Source organism: Kogia breviceps, chromosome 7 (genome assembly GCF_026419965.1).
Source record: "Kogia breviceps isolate mKogBre1 chromosome 7, mKogBre1 haplotype 1, whole genome shotgun sequence".
Lineage (NCBI taxonomy): Eukaryota > Metazoa > Chordata > Mammalia > Artiodactyla > Physeteridae > Kogia > Kogia breviceps.
Genome location: NC_081316.1, coordinates 76,668,884 through 76,693,849, shown reverse-complemented (window position 1 = coordinate 76,693,849; position 24,966 = coordinate 76,668,884). Strand labels below are relative to the sequence as shown.

Genomic DNA, 24,966 nt, shown 5'->3' with positions numbered 1-24,966 from the left:
CAGTTATCAGTCTAGAAATGTTCATAGACATAGACTATACTTTTTTTTTTTGGTAATTAAGTGATTTAAATTTTAAAAAAAGCAAAATATTGGAAGCACAAATATTCAGATTAACAGATGGTAGACTCCTCTCGGCAGAGACAATAAAAAAAGACTTTACAATTCTTCTCAAAAAAAAAAAAAAAGACTCAAGACATTGTGATATTGGCATAGGGATAGATAAATAGATCAATGGAACAGAATAGATAATTCAAACATAGATCTTCACATATGTATTTGGGCAACTGATTTTTCAACAAAGTGGCCAAGTAAGTCAATGGTCAAAGGGCAAGCTTTTTAACCAACTGTGCTGTACTAACTGGTTATCCATATGCAGAAACAATTAACTTCAATGCTTACCTCACACCATACACACAAAAAATTAATTCACATTGGATCATAAACCAAAACATAAATGCTAAAACTGTAAAATTTCTAGGAGAAAACATAAGAGAAAATCTTTACTATCTTAAGGTGAGAAAGATTTCTTACATAGAACACAAAAAGCACAGTTATGAAAGAAACAATAGATAAATTGGACTTTATCAAAATAGAAAATCGTTTTTTGAAAGATCAGTTAAGAAAATTAAGACACAAACTGAAAGAAAATATGCACAAAACAGAAATTTGACAGAAAGAATCATACCCAGAGTATCTCACAACCCAATAGCAGTAAGGCAACAACCCAATTATAAAAACAGGCAAGGAACTTCCCTGGTGGTCCAGTGGTTAAGATTCGGAGCTCACAGTGCAGGAGTACCGGGTTCGATCCCTGGTCAGAGAACTAGGTCCTTCATGCCACAACTAAAGATCCCGCATGCGGCAACGAAGATCCCAAGTGCCACAACTAAGACCTGGCACATCCAAATAAATAACTAAATAAATATTAAAAACAAAACAGGCAAAACAGGGAATTCCCTGGTGCTTTTTGCGCTTTCACTGCCGTGGCCTGGTGGTTCAATCCCTGGTTGGGGAACTAAGATCCCAAAAGCCACATGGCATGACCAAAAAAAAAAAAAAAAAGACAGGCGAAACAGTTACTTTTCAGTCATGCTGGGGTTTTTTTGTTGTTTGTTTGTTTGCGGTACGCGGGCCTCTCACTGTTGGGGCCTCTCCCGTTGCGGAGCACAGGCTCTGGACGCGCAGGCTCAGTGGCCATGGCTCACGGACCTAGCCGCTCCGCGGCATGTGGGATCTTCCTGGACCGGTGCACAGAACCCATGTCCCATGCATCGGCAGGCGGACTCTCAACCACTGCACCACCAGGGAAGCCCAACAGTTACTTTTCAAAACATGATACAAATAGATATAATAGCACATGAAAAGATGCTCAATATTATTAAGTCATCAGAGAAATGCATCTTGTACATACCATTATACAACCACTGCACTAGATAGACTTACATTATTATTTTTATTTATTTGGCTGTGCCGGGTCTTAGCTGCAGCCTGCGGGATCTAGTTCCCTGACCAGCAATCAAACCCGGGTCCCCTGCATTGGGAGCATGGAGTCTTACCCACTGGACCAACAGGGAAGCCCCTAGACACATTTGAAAACACTGAGAATTCAAACTGTTGATGAAGATGTGGAAAAATGAAATGTCCATGATGGCTGGTGGGAATGTAAAATTGTACAACCAATTTCAGAAATCGTTCGGCAGTATCTTATAAAGTTACATATATACTTACAATGCAAACCAGCCTTTCCATTCTTAGCTATTTACCAGAGATATGAAAACATATATCCATGCAAAGATTTGTACACAAATGTACATATCAGCTTTATTCACAATAGGCAAAAACTGGAAATGACTCAAAGGGTCACAGATGAATGGATAATTGTTGTATGTCCAGTCAATAGACTGCCATTTAGCAACAAGGATGACCTGATGTCAACATCAGAGAAATAATCTCAGAAGTGCTACAGTGAGTGAAAAAAAAAAAAAAAAAAGCCAGACATAAAAAGTGCTTACTGAATGCTTCCATTTATATGAAACTCTAGGAAAGGCAAATCTAACTGACGTGAATAGAAAGCATATGTGTCATGGAGCTGAGAACGTAAGAGGTGACTGGGAAGGGCTAATGGCTAGAATCTATATGTCGATTATGGTGGTGTTACATGGGTGTATAACTTCGTGAAAACTCATTGAATTTTATGTAAATTATACCTTGAAGTTGATCTTTAAAAATTTTTATATGGTTTAGGTCATAAACTTCAATTTTGTGTAGGTCAGTGTACTTAAAAGAAATGCAATAAAATGGTCTTCATGTGACAGTATCAATACAAGGTTGTCTTTTACCTTTCCTTGCATATACTAAGCTTTATAAGGACATATATGTACCAAACTGTTGAAAGTGCACACTTACTGCTGGGAAGGATGCTCTGCAGAAAGTCCCCATTTCTTCACTTTCTTTAACTTTCCTCCCTTGCCCTCTTACCTTCCTTTCTCCTTGGCCCTTTCCTTAATACCAGTAACAATTTATGTTTGTAATAAGCTTTATAATTACAAAGCACTTTCCAACCTCATTGGATTCTCAGAATAATTTTGGGAGCCTGGGATGGAATTATTTCCTCATTTTATAGATGATGGAAATGAAAAATGAGGGCCAATGAGATAAAAAAATTTTACCCAAGGCAGCACAGTTTGTACGTGCCTCAGAACATAATAACTCTTTTCTTAGCTTCCATGTCTTTTTTTTACCCCCTACACATTACCAAGTTGTAAAAATAAATTCCACTTAGTTACAAATATAATGATTACCTTTATTGAAAACAACCTAAATTTCATGAAAAATTTTGTCTGAAATGTTTTGGATATCTGAAATAGGCCTAACATAGGAAGTATAGGATGTGGGGTTTCAGTAATTATAGGACGTCTTGTTGACAAAATCCAGTCACCTCAGACAGATCAGTCTGGGCCTTAAGATGCCTTTGGGTATGAGGTACTTATGATCAAGGGCCTTGTCATTGGTGTTCACCCACAAAAGCCACCAATGGAGGGATGTAAAGGGAAGATTAACTCTTTCCATTTCCTTATGGCTATTATGGTCATGCCCTGAACGCTGCTTTCCTTTCTCTTACCTGCAGCCAGACAGGGATTTTTTTCTGTTTGAACAACAGAACCATTGTTTATAAGATCAATTAACCAAATCACTCCTGGATTGTCCCTTATCTCTTCTTGATTTTTGTGGAATCCCATCCTAGCTCAAAACTAGCACTGAAACCCTGTGTTTTATACTTCTCTGAATTCCTCAGACTAACTGTTGCCCAAGGAAGTGTGGATATCTATATTGCCTTTGGCACTGGGAATAGGGATTGAGGGGTGAGGTAAGATTATCTATTTATATTTATATTGACCTAACATGGTGCTTTTTCTTTTAATCTTCACCCACATATTTATTGAGCACACATTCATTTCTTTCTTCTTTTTTTTTTTTTTTTGACCACGCTGCACCACGCTGAATGCAGGGTTTTAGTTCCCTGACCAGGGATTGAACCTGGGCTCCCTGCAGTGAAAGCACAGACCCCTAACTACTGCACCACCAGGGAGTTCCAAGCAGACACTCATTTCTTTGTCTGCCACAAAGAGATAGACATGGTCCCTGCCCTGGAGGAGCTCACATCTAAATTTCCAGTCATATAAGTCACATTTTTTGTGTTACTAGCTAAAAATAAAAAAACCCTACAAATTAGTTGGGTGTGCTAATCAGTCTGCCAGCTAAACTCCTGAAGGGTCGTGGAGGCAAGCTCCTTGTATGGATAAAGGAATTCTGGCTCCCTAGACAGGGTCTAGTACCCTATGAGCTCTACTCTCTTTCAAGCATGAGACACAGGCCCCCACTCCAGCTATAGACCTGCAAACCTTGCCGGCTCGCAGTTCCCAGCACTACAGCTTAAAAACCATATTTTCCCCACCACTCCTTCACCATTTCAGTTTCAGGGAGAGGGAATTAACATTTTTGGAGCACCTTCTTTGTGTCAAGTGCTTTTACATACATTGTGCTATGCTGTAATTGTCACAATTCCATTAAGTACAAGTCAATGCTGGAATCTAAAATAGCTATGTAGTAATGCAAAGAGGACTGGCTTTGGAATCATAAAGACTGAGGTTTCAATTCTGCCTCAGCCACTGACAACTAAAAGTCACTACTAGTTCACTCATTCCTTTCTTCATTTATTCACTAAAATATTTATTTTAGTAGATATTCAAGCTCTGTGATAGGAGGTGAAGATTCAAAGGTGAATTAAAACATAATCTTTATTTTCAAGGCCCTTACATTTGAGGGATGGAATAGGGAGATGAAATTCTTAAACAGATTGTATCAATACAATGATAGGTCTTACAGGTTATATTATGAAAACCTTATGACCTTTCACAATCTAAGCCTTGGAGTCTTCATTGGTAAATCAGGAATAATTATACCTCACTTCCAGGCACAGTGGCTGGCACATAGAGATTAATATTGCAAAGCCCACTATTCCAGGGAAAGCCTTTTGTGTCTCGCTTTTTCCTTTTTGTAAAGTAAAAACAATAAGTGATCTTTTAACAAATTATATTTGAAGGCTTATGATTCATTTTAAGTAAATACATTTACATAACTTTATTACAACAACAGGTATGAAAGGAAATTACTGAAAATCTCACCATGCTAGAAAATCAGTTACTTTCATTTGCCAGCCTTGTTTCCCAGTTTTTGTCTATGTTACAAAGCTGTATCTATATATAAATGTTTTAGTGTTGTTATATTTGTAATTTTTGGTGACTGTGAAAAATTTAATTGACTGGATTCCTGTAATTTGCTTAACCATTCCCCTACGGTTCCACATTTCTTTTGAGAGGCAGAGTGATTCATTGGAGAGAATGAAAACTTTGAAAACAGAAACATCCTTGGTTTGAAATCCTAGGCAAACCTCTTACTAAGTGACCTTGGGCAAGTTATTTAACCTTCCTGAAAATGTCTGACTGTTTAAAGAAGGTGGATTTTAATAGGGATTATGCTTTTATTCTGCATTTAGAGGTGATCTGTATAAAGTCTGTGCCAAAATTTGTATACTCAAAAAACAAACAAACCAAAAACCCCATAATTTTAGTATTTGATTATAAATATGTAATGTGATAAACACCTTTTACACATAAAGCTCATTTAACCCTTTATGTTATTTCCTTAGGATAAAGTGTCGTAAATGGGATTAGTTGGGTCAAAGATTATAAACATTTTTATGGCATTTAGTAACATCTCAAATTGCTTTTCAAAAGGCTTCCTTCAATTACACAGCTACTAGCATCACACATTGAATCAGCCTTACCTTATGGTTATCATAGGTATACTATTATGTGAAATCTTTGTAACTGTTTTAATTTTCTTTCTGTGAAGTTTGAATATTTTTCTCTTTCTGAAGAGCAGGTCTCGTCTGTAGGAGCGACAGCTCAGGGCCACGTGGGCTGCGGACTGCCCGAGTGGACTACATCTCCCAAAGTGCTCCACGGGCGCGCCGACAGGAAGTGGCCAGAGCATCTCCCGCCTCCACGCCGAAGAGAAGAGGTTCTATCCGGGGCCTTGGCGCTTCTCTTTCCTTTCGCGCCGGTTGCCGCTGCGGATCGTGGCGGGTCCATGTGCGCAGTGAGCGGCGCTATTCCTGGCCCAGTAGCACCCGAGCCCCGGGTTTGACTGTGTCCGCCCTGCGATGGACCCCAACACCATTATCGAGGCCCTGCGGGGCACCATGGACCCAGCCCTGCGTGAGGCCGCGGAGCGCCAGCTCAATGAAGTAAGGACGCCGGGCTGGCGGCGGCGACGGCGGGCGGGCGGGCGGACTGTGGCAGGCCGAGCCCTCCGGGCCTGGCCAGAGGCGGGGACGGCGTCGCTGAGGGGTCCAACTGGAGCCGTGGGGCGGGGACCTGACGGGGAGTGCCACGCCGGGGCCCTCAGGCTGCTGCGGCGGCGGTGGCGGCGGCGGCCAAGGCAGCCTTTGCGTCGGATCCTGAGCTGGGCCTCTGGCTGCGGTCGAGGCATGAGGAGCCGGCTGGGGCGAGGCGGGCGTGACGGGCTGGACACATGGCTGACTAGGGTGGCCGGCCGCCCTCTGGCTCATTCCCAGCTCGTTCCTCGCGCCCAGGAGGGGGCGAAAGTCACCAGGAGGTTTTTCAGACGTTTCCGGCAGCAGTCTCGCTGGCGCCGGATTCGGAGGGGCTCCTGGGAATGCAGAGCTAGTCCCATTGGGGGCTGTGCCTGTCAGCTTGTCACTTCCCTGGGCTGATCGGTGACCTGCACAACTTTCTCCTCTTCGGCTGAGCTGCTAGGGACAGCTTTCAGAGGCGAGCCACCGCTTCTTAGGCAGGGTGCGGGGAGTGCGGGATATCTATGGGAGTCTGATTCACTGCTCTTCTACTCTGTTAACGTCTCGGTCGGGGAGGCAGCGCGATTTAGTGCAAGGTGTCAGGTGAAGTGCACCCTTCTAGGTAGAGCTGTACCACTAATTTCTTGACTGACCTTGGGCAAGTCTCTTAACCTTCCGACGCTGAGTTTTTCCCATTCATAAAATTAGGCCACAGGGTTTGCTGTGACAGTCAAGGGAGACGATGTAAGACAGAGTGCCTTGAAACGTGCCAAGCTCCATGTCACCTCTCTGAGCGTTGGTTTCTTTTTTTCCCATAATTTTGGAGGAGACCACCCTTTGGAAAAGAGCCTTTTAATGTGGGTATTTTATTGTACTCTTTTCAGTTTCATTCTTTGTTTCTAAATTTCTGTAACTTCTTACATTTTAGTATTTTAGAGGCTTCTTTGAAGGATCGCTGTCACTTCCTATGCTTTCCTGTGAATTTGCCCAGCTTTAGTGAGGTTTAGTGTAATTTTTTTTTTTTTTTACATAAAGAGAAGTCCCTCGTTAAAATAGAAATTCAGTTAGTTTATGCTCTTCTTAGCTGGTGGGCAAATTATTTAAAAACATTATTTATATTGACTTCCAGTTGTATTGATAATTGAACATCTTCAGTGTACAATGCTGTTTTAGAGATTCCTGGCCTCAAAGAACTTAAATTTTAAGAAGACCACCCATGGAGTATAGACAAATTAAGTGTAAAATTATTTAAAAATGAAAAGTTAAATCTATTTTATATGTGAGTAAGACCATTAGATCTTGCCAAGAATGTTGCTGAAATTCTTAGGCTCGAAGACACCTTGGGAGGAGGATAGATTTCTTTTGGATATAAAGTAGTGAGTTGAAAGAAATTCCCACTTTGAACCATTACTAAACCATAGAGAGAGTTGTGGATTGCTTTTTATTTTGATTTGTTTTGTGATAGACACAGGTTAAGATGAACATTATTTTGTTGATGATGTGCTAATGCATATATAAACCTAGACACACTAAAAGTTTAGTCATAGTGATTTCTACCATGACTTTGCCCTAAAAGCACATTATTTTGACTAAAATACTGTGTGTAATTATTAATTTTAAAAATTATTATTTGAAAGAATTGGTTGCCTTGTAGAAAAATTGGGTAAGTGATACTTTCTGCAAATTTGAAATCCATTTATTCCTCAAGCAGGTATTGAATGTTCAGTTGTATGTACTAACATCTTGTAGTGGAGACCTGGGGTAAGTATTTCACAAGCTAGTTTTTAGAAGATGAACAATCAAAATAGTATTCAAAGCATTTATTACTTAACCCTTAAGCTGCTGTTAGGATTTTGAAATACTCTGGAGTAGTGAACACTGCTTATCTTTTCTTTCAAAAAAAATTTGATATCTGGCCTGTATTTCTTTGATGGTTAAATGGTTACATTTTGCAAATTTCTTTCTGTTCTTACACCTAGATTTTTTAGTAATTTTCCTAAGACAACTTTTCTATTAATTAGAATATTTATTCTCATTTCTAATCTTGATTCCTTTTTAATGAAGTGCTTCCATTTGAATACTTTTTGCTTTGACTTTTTTGTGGCAGAACCTTGATGTAGGAAATAGATCCCAGGTAAGTCTTGAAGAAGCTTTACTGTAGTAAGAAGGAGGAAGTAGCATTTTATTTCTGGCAAACTCTTCTTGCTTTGGATAAAATAGGGTGAACCAGTCAGTCCATGATGTCTCATTCAACTGAAGCTACCCTTTGGTTCATTTAGTTAAAAGAAAAAGATCATTGCCATTTGAATGGCTCTCTTCAGCTAAGTGAAGTAATCACTAACTCTATAAAAATTGTAAATGTTATCCAAGTATTAGAGTGCAGATGCTTTAAAAACAAAACGAAAAGTGCCCTTGTCTCAGAGCAATTGCACTTAACTGTTCCATCTGCTTGGAACCCCTTTTACTCAGTTGTCTCCCAGAAACTTCTATCACTGTTCAACTGTCTCCGTATCCCTAAGGAGTGGCCTGACTACCATGCTCCCTGTCTCCCTTCACTTGTTTATTTTTCTCTGTGTCACTTATTTATCATATGTATTTTACTTATTATTTCCCTAGTACAATTTTTGAGTTTCATGAGGTTAGGAATTACTGTGTTTTGTTACTGCAATTCTTTGGTTGTTAATGGTAGGCTTTACTGACTTCCTGTTATAATAGAGAACAGTATAGGCTTTAGATGTCTTATACCACCTCCACTTCAAGGATTTTAAGGGTGCTTTTTTTCTTTTTAAATTTTATTTATTTAGTTTATTTTTAGCTGCGTTGGGTCTTCGTTGCTGTGCTCGGGCTTTCTCTAGTTGCGGAGAACGGGGGCTACTCTGTCGCGGTGCACGGGTTTCTCATTGCGGTGGCTTCTCTTGCTGCAGAGCACGGGCTCTAGGCGCACGGCCTTCAGTAGTTGTGGCTCTCGGGCTCTAGAGCGCCAGCTCAGTAGTTGTGGCGCACAGGCTTAGTTGGTCCGCGGCATGTGGGAATCTTCCCGGACCAGGGCTGGAACCCGTGTCCCCTGCATTGGCAGGTGGATTCTTAATCACTGTGCCACCAGGGAAGTCCCTGTTTATGTTTTTTATGTTACATATAGATAAAGTTCCATACTGTTAAAGACCACAGTAAGGACACTCTTTTTGGCAGATATTTTCAAGATAAATCTGATTTAGTATTCCCCACTTTGTAACTTTGTAGTGTGTTATGAATTTTGATTTTTTTAAATATCTGCTGTAATTTGGAACCCATTATTCTCTCTCATGTCCCAATTTGAAATATGTTTGAATAACAAGCTTTGCCTCAAAGACTGAAGAAAACCATTTTGATTTTTTTTTTTTTTTTTTTTTTTTTTGCGGTACGTGGGCCTCTCACTGTTGTGGTCTCTCCCGTTGCGGAGCAGGCTCCGGACGTGCGGGCTCAGCTGCCATGGCTCACGGGCCTAGCCGCTCCGTGGCATGTGGGATCCTCCCAGACCAGGGCACGAACCCGTGTCCCCTGCATCGGCAGGCGGACTCTCAACCACTGCGCCACCAGGGAAGCCCTGATTTTTTTTTTTTTTTTTTTTTTTTTAACTACTGAAGATTTCTGCACTAGCTGTGGGGTGTTAAAGTTACTTAACTTCTAACCATCATTTTCCTTATGTTGATATGGTATGTCATTGTGTTGTGTGGGTTGAGTGAGATGATGAATGTAAAAATTTTAGGAAAATGGCACCTACTAAGTTCTCTCCAGATTATTTGAATTACTGTTTAAGTGCCAATTGATTAACCAATCCGACATGCAATACATTTCATTTCCTACCTCAGTCTACTAACTTTGTAGTTGTTCATCTCAGTGGCAGATGATCAGCACTGATGGAGAAAGAGCACAAGTACATATTATTTGGACACTGAGCTCACTAGTAGATAGCATTATTGCAGCATGAAAGTTGGCACTCTTAAAAGCACAGTGCCTGCCACATTATAGGCTCTCTATAGTAAATGTTTGTTGAGTGCAAAGAGAAATAAGAACTTGAATAATAGAAATGTTTTTTTGTTTTTCTTTTAAAATATATTTATTTATTTTTGGCTGAGTTGGGTCTTCGTTGCTGCGTGCAGGCTCTCTAGTTGTGGCGAGTGGGGGCTACTTTTCGTGCAGTGTGCAGCCTTCTCATTGCGGTGGCTTCTCTTGTTGAGGAGCACAGGCTCTAGGCACTCGGGCTTCAGTAGTTGTGGCACATGGGCTTCAGTAGTTGTGGCTCGTGGGCTCTAGAGCGTAGGCCCAGTAGTTGTGGCACATGGGTTTAGTTACTCCGTGGAATGTGGGATCCTCCTGGACCAGGGCTCGAACCCGTGTCCCCTGCATTGGCAGGCGGATTCTTAACCACTGGGCCACCAGGGAAGCCCTTGAATAATGTTAAGAATATTAAGAATACTCATCTTTGAATTGTTAAAGTAGGTTTGTGTTACAGACATCTGTCACTTCTCATTTAAATTCTATACTATATATTCTAGTATATCTAGAAGTGCAATTTTAAAAAATTTGTTTAGCTAATCTAAAATATGTGCATTTGGTATTCATTCAACATTGTTTCTTATATTCCAGACTATTTGCTCTTGAATACAAAGACTGTCCTTTCCTATCTGTACGCATGCGCACACACACACTCAGAAATACTTGTTTTTTTCATTTGTAAGATAAAGAAAATAATGTCTGGAGGTTTTTGGCAGATTATTATAACAGAGAACAATATCACTGCTCTCTTCCTGCTTTAGCTGCCAGTGTTCTTCATTGGAAACCTTTCTATATGCATACCTTTACTCATGCTGCTCACCCCTCCTGTTAACCTCTTATCTTCTAAAACTGAAATTTTTCCTAACCATAAATCTCATTTAAATCTACCTGTGGAGTAGAAGTTTTTCAGGCCTATTATTGCCTGTTGTAATAATAGTTTTCTAATTGTAATGTTTTATCTTGATAAGTTACTGTATCAAGTTACTTGATACAGTAACTTTTCAAGATACGTTTCTTGATATTTTGTGTTTATCTTTAAAATTCACAAACTAAGTCACATCTGCTGTTTTCACAGATGGTTACTATTACAACTGAAAGTGATATATTTATTTATAGATGGTTAATTTGATTTTATTTTATTAAAGCCTTATGAAATGTTTAGTCAATGAAAATCTTAGGTCTGGAAAAGTGCAAAATGACGGCACGTTTATAGGACAATTTAGCAAGTCTAGAAATTCAGCAAATATTTATGATGTTATGATGTATATTTTTGGAAGATAGAATAGTTTGTAGTCTGAGCAGGTTAACATTCTTTAATTAGGAATATCTTGAAGTAGATCCTGCTTTGAATTTGAGAGAGGGAAAGTTCCTGGATTCTTGGACTGTTAGACAGGAAGTTATTCAGTGACAGAGCATGTTAAAGATCTGAAAGAAAGATAACACCATATTAATATTTGTAAGAAAACAATTTTCTTTTTCAGAAATAGATGCATGCATTATTTTACTTACTGTTTCTGTCAGTGGCACATTAACAAAGAGCTTGATTTAAAGTGGGCGCTTTTTTTTTTGGTCGCTAAGTAATTTATAATTAAAGTGTGTGTGTGTGTGTGTGTGTGTATGTGTATGGTATGCGGGCCTCACTGTTGTGGCCTCTCCCGCGACGCGCAGGCTCAGCGGCCATGGCTCACGGGCCCAGCCGCTCCGCGGCATGTGGGATCTTCCCAGACCGGGGCTCGAACCCGTGTCCCCTGCATTGGCAGGCGGACTCTCAACCACTGCGCCACCACGGAAGCCCCAACTAAGGAGTTTTTTTAAACTGAGCCTGTGCGACGGGAGCCTGTGCTCCGCAACAAGAGAGGCCGCGATAGTGAGAAGCCCGCGCACTGCGATGAAGAGTGCCCCCCCCCACCACAACTAGAGAAAGCCCTCGCACAGAAACAAAGACCCAACACAGCCAAAAATTTAGAAAATAAAATAAAAAATTAAAAACTCCTTATTTGGAAAGTATTACTGCAATTTAACGAAAGGCAGGAGGACACAGTGAAGAGCCTCAGCCTAGTCCTGGTTTTACCACTACATTGCCTTAACCTCACTATGCCTCATATTTCATGTAGGTAAAATAGATACAGGATTTGCCTTTGTCAACTTCTTTAGTAAAGCAGAGAGGATAGAAATTCCTTGGCTCTTGAAATTACCTGATTGTATTCATTTTATGTAAACTCTGATGTCATAGTGCCCTTAAGCGCCTCTCTTCCTTATGAATGATGTAAAGTACAGTAACTAATTGAAGGTCTATTTGGTTACATTACAAAATGGTGAGAATTAATAAAAAGTTACCTCTTAAAGAGTAAGCTTTAAAAGATATATGTATTTTTAAAATTTATTTATTTTATTTATTTTTGGTTGCGTTGGGTCTATGTTCCTGCGCGGGCTTTCTCTAGTTGCATCACTCGGGGGCTACTCTTCGCTGCAGTGCATGGGCCTCTCATTGCGGTGTCCTCTCCTGTCGCAGAGCACGGGCTCTAGGCACGCGGGCTCAGTACTTGTGGCTCGCAGGCTCCAGAACGCAGGCCCAGCAGTTGTGGCGCACGGGCCTAGTTGCTCTGCGGCATGTGGGATCTTCCTGGACTAGGGCTTGAACCCATGTCCCCTGCATTGGCAGAAGGACTCCCAACCACCGCGCCACCAGGGAAGCCTGCTTTAAAAGATATTGACAGTAGGTGATTACATTGGAAAATGTGGGTCTAGAAGGGAAATTGATATTGGAGAAAGCATGACTACAGTCTGTCTGGTTCGAGGAGCTGGAAACACCAAGGAGAAAATGTCTAGTAGGCAATTGGGAATGTGGAACTGAAGTTTAGGAGAGAAAGCAGCAATGGAAAAGTGATTTTCCTTCTGCAGGTGAATTGAGAGGAAGGGAGTGTGATCCAGAGGTGTGGGGTGGACTAGAGAGCTGCATTCCCTTTGGGCCATGCCCATTTTGGGGACATTGAGAAACATAGGGAAAAGGAGATGGGATAATTGTGCAGAAAAGCCAAAGGGCGCCAAGAAAAGGAATTTCAAGTAAGAAGATTGGTTGTAGATTTAGTTTCCTTTTTCCTTAAATAAATTTCATAAATTTTCTACCACTGAACATGAATTCCTTTTGTAATAAGTAAAAAAGCTATGAGAAAAAGAAAGGGTTGTTGATATTTCTAAATGAGGGAAGTTAAAGCAAAATGAGTTTGGTGTGGGCAGGGGAGGGGAGCTTTAAAAATATTGGCAACCTTGGAGAAAACAATTTCTGATTACAGGGTTAGTGAGTGAAATGCTAGTAAGGGGGTAGGAATAAGTTTGTAGGTTAAAAAGGTAGTAGGGTCAAGGGAAATTTGTTTATGTGATATGTATGCCTTTTGTTTTTTTTTCTTTTGTAGTTTGACTTATTTGGGGGAGTAAGGGGAGCTACCTGTGGAGTAGAAGTTTTTCAGTCCTATTATTACCTGTTGTAATAATAGTTTTCTACTTGTAATGTTTTAATAGTCATCTATCCTAGAATTATATTATTCATACTGCTTCAGGACCTTATTCTTCCTGCAGCATAGATCTGATCATGTAAAAACTTTCAAAAAACGTTCACACTTAATGGATCTTGATGTCACAATATACCTGTTCATTTTTTAAAAAATAATTTTTATAGATTTATTTATTTATATTTATTTATTTTTGGCTGCATTGGGTCTCTGTTGCTGCTCACAGGCTTTCTTTAGTTGTGGCGAGCGGGGGCTACTCTTTGTTGTGGTGCACGGGCTCCTCATTGCGGTGGCTTCTCTTGTTGCGGAGCACGGGCTCTAGGTGCATGGGCTTCAGTAGTTGCGGCTTACAGGCTCAGTAGTTGTGGCTTGCGGGCTCTAGAGCGCAGGCTCAGTAGTTGTGGTTCACTGGCTTAGTTGCTCTGCGACATGTGGATCTTCCCAGACCAGGGCTAGAACCTGTGTCCCCTGCATTGGCAAGCAGATTCTTAAGCACTCTGCCACCAGAGAAGTCCCTACCTATTCATTTTTGTCTTTCACTGTTCTCTTTCATTCTTCTAGTAATCTCTTTAACATAACCCATACTTCTTTTCCTTTCAAAAATCTTTTCTCTCCATCTCTGTGGGTTTAAATCCTTTAGGGTCTAACTAAAAAACTTACCTTTCAGTCTAATTGGAATTAATCTCCCAACCTACTTTATAGTGGTGATCTTTTATCTCTGTCGTATCTGGCATGTTGTAAGTATTAGTAAGTGGAGTGGAGTTAAAGGAGATGGAGATGATGTTGGGGCTCTTGAAGAATTTTGATGAGGTGGGTTAAGGATGAACGTTGAATTATTTGGTATGATGACAGATCATGAGAAGGTAAGAAGTTGTCTAGAAAGGTAGTTTTGTGTTACGGGTGAGCAGCTTTTAAACCTGAGTATTGTTAGTTTTAGCTCTACTTAATGATATATAATGACCCATTTGTTGCTTCATTTCTCCTGGTTCTCTGACTGCTAGAAGCCAGGAGCTTGAGGAGGGGCCTATAATTAGTGTCAGCATCCAGAAGTTACATTTATACTTTGACTCATAAAAGATTTATTGTAGCATCTTCTCAAACCTAATCAGTGTTTGCCAAACTTTGATAAAAATTGATGCTAGTGATATTTTTACTTAAATTTATTTTTTATAGTGTAAAACATGAAGACCTTTAAAATTTATGATAGTTAATAAATATAGTAATAGTTAACATGTGATAAGAATTCTTCTAAATATGTGATAGTTTGCTATATCCAAGAATGTCAGAAAGTTGTTAGAGATTACCCAATGTTTGAAAGAGTTTTTTCCTAACTTGTATAGTTAGTGTTTATCTTTATTTGTCCTGTGTTTTATAATTGTACAGATCCGTGGGGTTTTTCCCCCATTTTTAAACTTTATTGGGGTATAATTTACATATCGTAAACTTTACCTGTTTTAAGTGAAATCAGTGATTTTTGGTAGATAATACTATTACCACAATCCAGTTTTGGAACATTTCCATTATTCCAGTAAGATGCCTTTTTCCAGTTTGTAGTTAATCCCCATCCCAGTCTTAAGTGATTACGAACCTACTTTCTGTCTCAATTTTCTTGAGAACCTAATTTTTAATATTTAGTACTAATTTAAGTCCATTTGTTACCTTCTTTGGGAGAATACAAGGCTTCCTGCACTAGGGATTTCAGCTGGATGGGGCCAGTAGATAGATGTCCCAGGTTGAGATTGCTTGTGCTATTCCTGCTGACAGAAATATCCTTTCTTTCTTACCTATAGTCTAGCTCTGTTGTCTGAAAGTAACTTTTTTTTTTTTTTTTTGGTCAGTTGTACTTTTTGGATTTATGCTGGTTTGTTTTTGAAGGCATTCAAAGTGACCTTAAGATAATAGGGTAATAATCTAAGTGCTTGTTTTCAGTGTTTAGTTTTGTTGATTTTTAAAAATAAATTTATTGATTTTAGCCACTTTAGTATCCAGTTCAGTGATTTTTAGTGTATTCACAGTTATGCATCCATCACCACAAACTTTAGAACATTTTTATCCCCCCTAAAAGAAACCCCATAGCATTAAACGGTTACTCCTAATTCCACCCTACACCTCGAATCCTAGGCTACTTTTTGCTCATAGATTTGTCTATTCTGGACATTTGATATATATGAAATCGTACCATCTGTAGTCTTTTGTGACTGGCTTCTTTCACACAGCATAATGTTTTTAAGGTTGATACATGTTGTACCACGTGTCAGTACTTCATTCTTTTTATTACTGAATAACGTTACATGAATGTATGGATATGCCACGTTTTGCTTATCCGTTCATCAGTTGATGGGTATCTGGGTTGTTTCCACTTTTTTATGAAAAATGCTGTGAATGTTCAAGTAAAAGTAGTGTTGTTGGCTTTTTCTTTTAATTGAGGGATAATTTACATATAACACAAAGCTCAAAAATATGTACCGCTCAGTCAGCTTTTACCTAGGTACCACCATCTAGATTAAGATAGATAGATAGATAAGTAGGTAGGTAGATAGATAGATAGATAAAACATTTCCATTGGCCTAGAATTTTCTCTTGAGACTTGTCTTCAGGTTACCATTATTCTGACTTCTGTTAACTATAGCTTGGATTTGCCTGTTGTTAAACTTCACATTAATAGAATCACATAGTATGTGATATAGTCTGGCTTCTTTCTCAACACATTTTTGAGATCTGTATTATTGCTTGATTCCATAGGTTGATTTTATTTTTTTAATGTATTGTATAGTATTTCATTGTATGAATTTTACCACAGTTTGTTTATACATTTACTTGTTAATGGACAGGTATTATTGTGAACATAAGCACTTATTTCTCTTGGATATATAAGGGGGAAATTGCTAGGTTGTAAGATAGGTGTATGTCAGATACTGCCAGTTTTCCAAAATGGTTTTACCATTTTATACATCTCCCAGCACTGTGTTCCATTTTTTTTCCCCATCTTGACCGGTGCTTTGGTATATTGCATATATTGTTTTGTGGTAGGATTGTCTTGTCCACATGTACTAATTCTTTGTGTGTGTGTGTGTGTGTTTCCACACTGTGCAGCTTGTGGGATCTCAGTTCCCTGACCAGGGATTGAACTCGGGCCATGGTAGTGAAAGCCCGGAATCCTAACCACTAGGCCACCAGGGAACTCCCCATTTGTTATGTCTTGATATTTGCCAAAATACTTTCCATGTTTATTCCTTAGAGCTATCCTGTGAAGTAGATTTTGTTATACTAACTTGGTAATTAAGAGTTAGATTTGCTGAATCAAACTTCCTCAAGAGTTAAAAAGGTAGGAAGTGGCATCACTTATGTTTGATTCTAGCAGTTCATTCCAGGAGTTCACAATTTGATGCAGGAGACAAGATATCTACTGTAATATTAATGGCCTAAAAAGTGCCACAGTAGTGGTCTTTGTGGGCTCATCAGTCTAAAAATATAAATGTGCTTTTTCACTCTGCACAGCCCCTAGGTGATCAGAACTGCTTCCAAAATGCCTTTTTTTGTTGATTCATTGTTAGTCTTTCAATAAATTTGTTGAGTATTTTGAATGTCAAACATATGAGGAACGTTATACGGTAAAGTCCTTACTCTCAGTGGAGCTTAAAGTCTAATAGGAGAGTCAGACATAAAACCAGCTACAAATATAATAATTAAAATACGTAATAAGTATTATGAAGTAAAAAAAAAACCTTGGAGCTTATGAGAGTAGTAGGGACCCCTGCTTAGCCCTAGTGTGATCAGTGAGGAAATGCTTCTCTAAGGAAATGTTTAAACTGAGACCCAAAGAATGTGAAGCTGTGGACCAGTTAACTCTGGTGGAGCACTGGAGAGAAGTGTTGTAGGTAGAAAGTCACAGCATGTACAAAAACTCTGCAATGGGGTAATGTGTATTGTTGAAAGGACCTAAAGAAGGCTACTAAGGTGGGGCAGTGGGGGGGTGAAAAGGTTTCTTTATTATTTATTTATTTATGGCCGCATTGGGTCTTTGTTGCTATGTGAGGGCTTCTCAATGCAGTGGTTTCTCTTGTGGAGCACGAGCTCTAGGCGTGCGGGCTTCAGTAGTTGTGTCTTGCAGGCTCAGTAGTTGTGGCGCATGGGCTTAGTTGCTCCGTGGCATGTGGGATCTTCCTGAACCCAGGCTCGAACCCGTATCCCCTGCATTGGCAGGCGGATTCTTAACCACTGAGCCACCAGGGAAGCCCCGAGAAGGTTTCTTTAAATGAGGCTGAAGATATAGGCAGGAGCAAGATAACACAGGGCCTTTTAGGCTTTAGGAAATAGAGTAGAAAATTGTTAAAAGGTTTGGTTAAAGGGGATTAGTTTACAATTTTAAAGATTATTGGCTGCTAAATAGAGAATGGTGGGGGGGGCAGATGGTTACATTAAGAGATGATAGTCACTTGGACTATGTTGGTGTTAATGGGAATGGAGAAAGTGGATATAATAATTATACAAGCATTTTGTATATAGAATTGATAGGGCCTGATATATTGTATTGGGGTAAAAAAGAGGGAAGTATTAAAGATGATGTTCAGTTTTCAGATATGAATAACTGTGAGGATAGTGCGGACAAGGGTTGGGAGAGGTGGTACAAGGAAGTAGAGTCACAGCTTTTAGGGAAAAAAAATCATTTGAACATAGTAAGTCTGAGAATCCTGTGAGATAATGAAGTTAGGGATGTTAAATAGGTTTGTTAGAGTGTCCTGGACTGGAAATGACATATTTGATTTATAGATAGTATTTAAAGACAGGAGTTGGATGAAATCAGCTAGGGAGCAGAAAAGATGGCCTGAGACTGAGTTCTTGCACCATGTTCTAGCATTTGTACGTAGAATGAGAAACAAGCAAAGGAGCCTGAGAAGGTACCAGGAAGAGTGGTGTATGAACTATGTAGGTGGAAGGGTGTTTCAAGAAAGTGATAATGGTTAACTGTGTTCAGATCTATTTGGAGTACTGGAAAGGGTAAATTCCTCCCCTTCATCTAACTGCTCCTGTCCAGGTCTTAAATTTAAGCATTACTTCTGGGTTAGGAGGTTCTACTTTGATTCTTCCATAGTGTTTTCTGTTTCTTCCATTATACTTTATGGCAGTTACCTGTTTGTCTTGTTTTCCTTCACTGTTAAGTTTCCATGAGGTCATGGAGACTCATTGTCTTGTTCAATCTTGTATTTTCAGCTCCTAGCATAGTGTTTTGCACCAAGAACACCTAAATAAATAATTTTTGGAGTGACTGAGTGAGCAAAGTATCACTCTGGGTCTAATGTGAAAGACATTTCTTTATATCCAAAGGGAAATTTTTCTGTTTGTAAGAATGTGTTTGTAGAATGCATGAGAGAGTAGCTTTGACATATATACACTACCAAATGTAAAATGGATGGCTAGTGGGAAGCTGCTGAGTAGTGATGACCTAGAGGGATGGGATAGGGAGGGTGGGAGGGAGGCTTAAGAGGGATGAGGGGATATGGGGAGATATGTATACATATAGCTGATTCACTTTGTTGCACAACAGAAGCTAATACAACATTGTAAAGCATTTATACTCCAATAAAGATATGAAAAAAAAGTCTATAAGGAAGAAATTAAAATAAAAATCACTAGTGTCCATGTGAACATGTGCAGAAAAATACTAAAACTTGGGCTGGAAGGAGGAGATAACATAGGAAGTGGTTATATTGGGGGAGAGGGAATGAGAACACATATGAGAAGAGATTTCAGTTCTTTATTAATAAATCAAAATCAAATATGACAAATTTAGGAATTATTAAGTAACTTTTATACTGTTAATGAAAGTAACCCAGGATCATAGCATAAAATTTGGATAATAGAAAATAACATATAGAATAGTTCCTCTATAATCTTACCATCCCAGATACAACTTATTAGCATTTTTGGTGTGTTTCCTTGTTTTCTGTATATGTTGCATTGTATATTCATGTAAATAAATTTGCTAAATTATCGTATAGTTGGTATCCTACTTTTATTGTATGTTCAAAGCTCTTCATTTAAATTTCCTATTGAAACATGCATACAGAAAAGTGATCGTGAGGGTACAGTTGATTAATTTTCACAAAGTGGACACACTTTTATAAAACAGCCATATTAAGAAATAAAACATTGGGCTTCCCTGGTGGTGCAGTGGTTAAGAATCCGCCTGCCAACACAGGGGACATGATGAGTTCGAGCCCTGGTCTGGGAAGATCCCACATGCCTTGGAGCAACTAAGCCTGTGCGCCACAACTACTGAGCCTGTGCTCTAGAGCCCGTGCTCCTCAACAAGAGAAGCCACTGCAATGAGAAGCCCACGCACTGCAATGTGGAGTAGCCCCCGCTTGCCACAACTAGAGAAAGCCCGCACGCAGCAACAAAGACCCAACACAGCCCCCCCCGCCAAAAAAATAAATAAAATAAATAAATAAATGATTTTTTTAAAAAAGAAGCGTTGTTAGCACCTTGGAAACCGCCCCTCAGGCTATTAATTTTTACTCATTTAATTTTTGTCTAGATACTTAATAGAATGTCTCTGGAGAAATTATTACTGAATTGAGGAAATAGGTATCACATAAGACACTGTTTTTGAGCTGCTGCCACCAGTGTAGGTCAGAAGTGCAGTGGTACACAGGCAAATGCAAACATACAAAAGTTTAAGGAGTTAGGTTACTGAATTTTTTGAGTTCCTTATATGTGAGTGATAGGAAATAAGGCTGGAATCAACTTGTGGAGGAGAGCCTTTTGTGCCAGCCAAGGAGTGAAATAGAGTACTGAGAATATTTATTTGCAGAAATTTAAAATGTATGTTTTTATTGTAGGCACACAAGTCTCTGAATTTTGTTTCAACACTGCTTCAGATTACTATGTCGGAACAACTGGATTTACCTGTGAGACAGGCAGGCAAGTTTCCTGAATTATTTTCTTGGGTGTATGTAAATAATATCATTTCAGAGGTTCATAGTTGAATAGCAGAAGTATCTTGGGAAGGCCCTTCAGTGATTTTCTTCACTGAAAATTGGTTTGCTCCCTTGTGTTTACTACAAACTGCCACAAGTGCCTTGATATCTGGTAGCAGAGTTTAAGGAATGTGATATTTCATTGAATTAAAAAAGAAGCTGGAAGGAGAAATTGATGGGGTTTATTGAAAGAGTCTCCATATTCCCTGTTTTCTTCCATGATGGATGATTCTAAGATACAAACCTCCAGCTGTTTGCTTTTACTATTTTATTTTAACCATTTAAAAGGTACTGTTTCTTAGTTCCAGTTTCAACAAAATATTGAGTAATTCCCTCAGTATCAGACTCTATGAAAATGGGGCATACTGCTCCTGATATCATCTGTTAGTCTGCAAAATAATGGAATTCACATCTTTAATGCTTGTTGTTTAATTTATTTGCAGATGTATTTCTGATAGGAAATATAAAGTGCCAATAACCTTACTATTCTAGAAAAACCAGTTTTATTTCTATGGTTATTTCTTGCTGTTCTTTTTCCCTACACCAATTTTGTTAAAAAAATTTTTTTGCTTTATTTAATGTATAGTAAGCACATCCCTTTTCTCTACATAGTGTTAATCTTAAAATTTATGTTTTAATGGCTAAATAATTTACAATAATGTGCCATATGCAGTGAACCATTTCTCAGTTGTTGGAATTTAATCTCAGGTCTGTTTGATTAACAATTGTATTCCCAGTGCCTAAGGTATTACCTGACACACTGCAGGTACTCAGTAAATGAATGAATGAATATAAGTTGTTTATGATTTTTTTAAATTGGCATATAAGTAGCACAAAAATGGGATATTTTTTGTGCCTATAAAATACAGTAATTTTGCTGGACCCTGGTCAGCAGTAAATCTTTAAAAAATTTTTCTAGTTAAATAGGAAAAGGTTGCTTTGTTTATTTTAACTGTCAGTTCTTTTTTACTAATGAAGTTAACATTTTCCCATTTAGTTATTTTTTTTAGATAAGAATCTTTGCCTTTAAATCTCAAAATGTTACTAAGATGTTGAAAGCGTTTGGCATTTAGGAGGGACCTTAACACATTAGAAACTTGATTATGTATATTAGCAAAATTAAATTCTACTAGAAAGTTGTTTATTAGTATGTACAAAACCAGAAGCAACCAAACTATGAAATTGGTCCTAATTTTCAAAATATAATCATTACTTTAAAATTTATTACATCCTTGTAATAATTGAATGATATTTTGTAGTACACGGTATATGGTGGTTTCATCTGCTAGACTTTGAAAGATGCATTCATTCTATCTTTGTAGTAGAACTCAAGCATTCTTTATGGAGTAGACTGTGAATCATGAGGTTCTTTCAGTGCAATTCTCACCTGCTTATGTGTTTTGTTCAAGCAAACACTTTTTAAAATACTGAATCAAAAGTGTACAAATAAGTATATATATTCACTTCCTTTGTGCATTTTGATGGAAAGAAATACTCAGAGGCTATATCTGGAAGACATAGGGGCTGTATCAAGTCTTAATTTTTATCTTTGTTCTGTTTTGGAACTAAAGAATAAAATAGTATTAATCTGAAATATGTCAGTCCCACATGCTGAGTCAGTGTTCTTGACTGTAGATGTAGTTTATCTTAAAGCTTTTGTTGAAGGATATTTTAATATGTAGTTGTAATCTTTTTTGAAATGCTGTAAGGTGGGGTATTATTTTAATTTCCAAGATAAACCAAAGTAGAATATAAAAATCATAGTTGTATCAGTTATCCTTGTTTGAATAGGTACAAGACTCCAGGTAAGTATTAATTACTAATCAGAGAAGAATCAGTGTTTTGCAGAATTTAGAAATTAATTTTGAATAATTTCCCTTTCCTATACATTCTGTACATTGGTGTTTGAGGATTCTCTTTCCTCATTTGGATGGAGGGGTCTAAATAAAAAGCATTATTACCAAGCTAGTTCAGTTAGGGTTAGCTAGCAGTGTGCAGGCTAGCAGTATGATAACTGACAGAAGGAACTAGCAATGTGCAAGGTGGCAGTATGATAACTGACAGAAGGTAGTAATCTGTAATTTTTGAACACAGCAAATTCTCCCATAAAATAACACGAATTTGAATTGGTGTGATTGTGGTGTATGATTGAAATACTTAAATTTATTGACTGAGAATCTTTATATACTGTAATTTTTCTATGATTAAAAATAACAACCTTTGTGTGTGTTAGTCACTTTGACCTGCTCTAACAGAATACCATAGACTGGATGGTTTATAAACAACAAATTTATTTATCACAGTTCTGGAGGTTGAGAAGTCCAGAATTAAGGCACTGGCAGATTTGGTCTCTGAGGACCTACTTTCTGGTTCATAGGCCCTCGCATGGTAGAAGCGGAAGAAGCTCTCTAGGGTCTCTTATAAGGGCATTAATCCCATTCGTGAGGGCAGATCCCTCATTAGCTGATCACCCTACTAAAACCCTCCTCCCCTCATCACATTGGGGGTTAGGGTTTCTGTATGAATTTTGGGGGCCACAAACATTCAGTCTGTATAACAGGGTTATTAATTACAGAAACTATTGGTATATGTATGTGGTTTTGTTTTTAGAGGCTTCATTTAGAAAGCAGATTTGGTAAAACAGCTTTCCTACAGAAAACAGGGGTGAAAAGTGTTGTGTGTAAGTGTGTTGTAAAAACAATTTTGTTTGTAGTTTGCAGAGTTCTCTTAAACTGTATGTTTAATAATAACTTTGTGGGTGATTACTGTAGCTGAGCACTAAACTTGTGTTTTATCAACTTTTAAAATTATAGAGTATAGTATTTTGATTTTAAAAGGTTAGTTTTCCTAGCAATGTTTGGTCTGACAAATAAATTGAGGTGTAGACAGGGATATTTACAGTGCTTTCACTTTCTTGTGTCAAATTGATCTATATTTTAGGTGTTATCTATTTGAAAAATATGATAACACAGTATTGGCCGGATCGGGAAACGGCACCAGGGGATATATCCCCTTACACTATTCCAGAAGAAGATCGACATTGTATTCGAGAAAATATTGTAGAAGCCATTATCCACTCTCCTGAGCTCATCAGGTATGTATATGTTTTTAAACTTAACCTTTGTTGCAGGTATTTAATTTGCAGGCTTTGGAGGGGTGCAGAAGAGGGGATCTTTTCAGAACATAAAAATCTGTCATTTTTTGTGGCACAAAACTTAACAAATGCCGTTACAGGGGAATTCTTTTTTGTTTTCTTTTCTTACTACAGTTTAATTTTATATTTATTAAAAACCAAAATTTTAAACTTCATGTAATACTTGTGAAACATACTATGATCAGATGAAAAGGAGGTATAGAAAGTTATAGAATACTGTCATATACTTTATATTGTATAGTCTTTTGATATTTGGAAGCTCGTTGTGTATGATTTTGTAGAATTTTTTTTAAACATCTTTATTGCAGTATAATTGCTTTACAGTGGTGTGTTAGTTTCTGTTTTATGACAAAGTCAGTCAGCTATACAAATGCATATATCCCCATATCTCCTCCCTCTTGCGTCTCCCTCTCACCCTCCCTATCCAACGGTCACAAAGCACCAAGCTGATCTCCCTGTGCTATGTGGCTGCTTCCCACTAGCTATCTATTTTACATTTGGTAGTATATATAAGTCCATGCCACTCTCTCACTTTGTCTCAGCTTACCCTTCCCTCTCCCTGTGTCCTCAAGTCCATTCTCTACATCTGCGTCTTTATTCCTGTCCTGACCCTTGATTTTGTAGAATTTTTAATGAGAATAGTTGATGTTCTAAATGAAACCTGTCAGTTGATGATGGGGATGAAAAATAAAAATAAAATCACTTGCATTCGTAACATTTGTTGGGTTTCTTTTAAGTCGGTAGTAACAGTTTTTGCTTAGTGACTTATGTATTTTTATCTAAATAGCCTTTTTCTATATATGAGTTAACAAAATTTGAGGTAGCATTTCTTTCTCCTTATTGTTTATTTTTGACTTTTAGGGTACAGCTTACTACATGCATTCATCATATCATCAAACATGATTATCCAAGTCGCTGGACTGCCATTGTGGACAAAATTGGCTTTTACCTTCAGTCTGATAACAGTGCATGTTGGCTAGGAATTCTTCTTTGCCTCTATCAGCTTGTGAAAAATTATGAGTAAGTATCTCTCTCAATTCCTGTAGAGTTTTTTTTGTTTTGTTTTGTTTTTGTTTTTTTTTTTTTTTTTTTTCAGTATGCAGGCCTCTCACTGTTGTGGCCTCTCCCGTTGCGGAGCACAGGCTCTGGACGCGCAGGCTCAGTGGCCATGGCTCACGGGCCTAGCCGCTCTGCGGCATGTGGGATCTTCCCGGACCGGGGCACGAACCCGTGTCCCCTGCATCGGCAGGCAGACTCTCAACCACTAAGCCACCAGGGAAGCCCTCGTGTAGAGTTTTGAGAAGTAGAAAAAGCTTGGGAAATTTAAGCTAATTGGTTTGAACATCTTGAAATTTCATTTGGTATATATACTAAAGTTAGTGAATTACATGTTGATTTTAATTGTGTCTT

The 24,966-nt window shown here is 38.4% G+C and overlaps 1 protein-coding gene across 2 annotated transcripts in view; it reads left to right on the top strand.

Moving 5' to 3' along the window:
* Positions 1-5,524: 5,524 nt before the first annotated feature.
* IPO7 (importin 7) overlaps positions 5,525-24,966 on the top strand; it is a 47,749-nt gene continuing 28,307 nt past the window's right edge. The window contains exons 1-4 of one of the 2 annotated variants that reach the window (XM_059069148.2): positions 5,525-5,809; positions 20,265-20,346; positions 23,343-23,496; positions 24,418-24,576. In XM_059069148.2, the coding sequence (XP_058925131.1) occupies positions 5,726-5,809; positions 20,265-20,346; positions 23,343-23,496; positions 24,418-24,576 (479 nt within the window). In that variant the 5' untranslated portion in view covers positions 5,525-5,725. The remainder of the gene's footprint in view (positions 5,810-20,264; positions 20,347-23,342; positions 23,497-24,417; positions 24,577-24,966) is intronic. The other variant, XM_067038645.1, reaches the window with a different exon arrangement.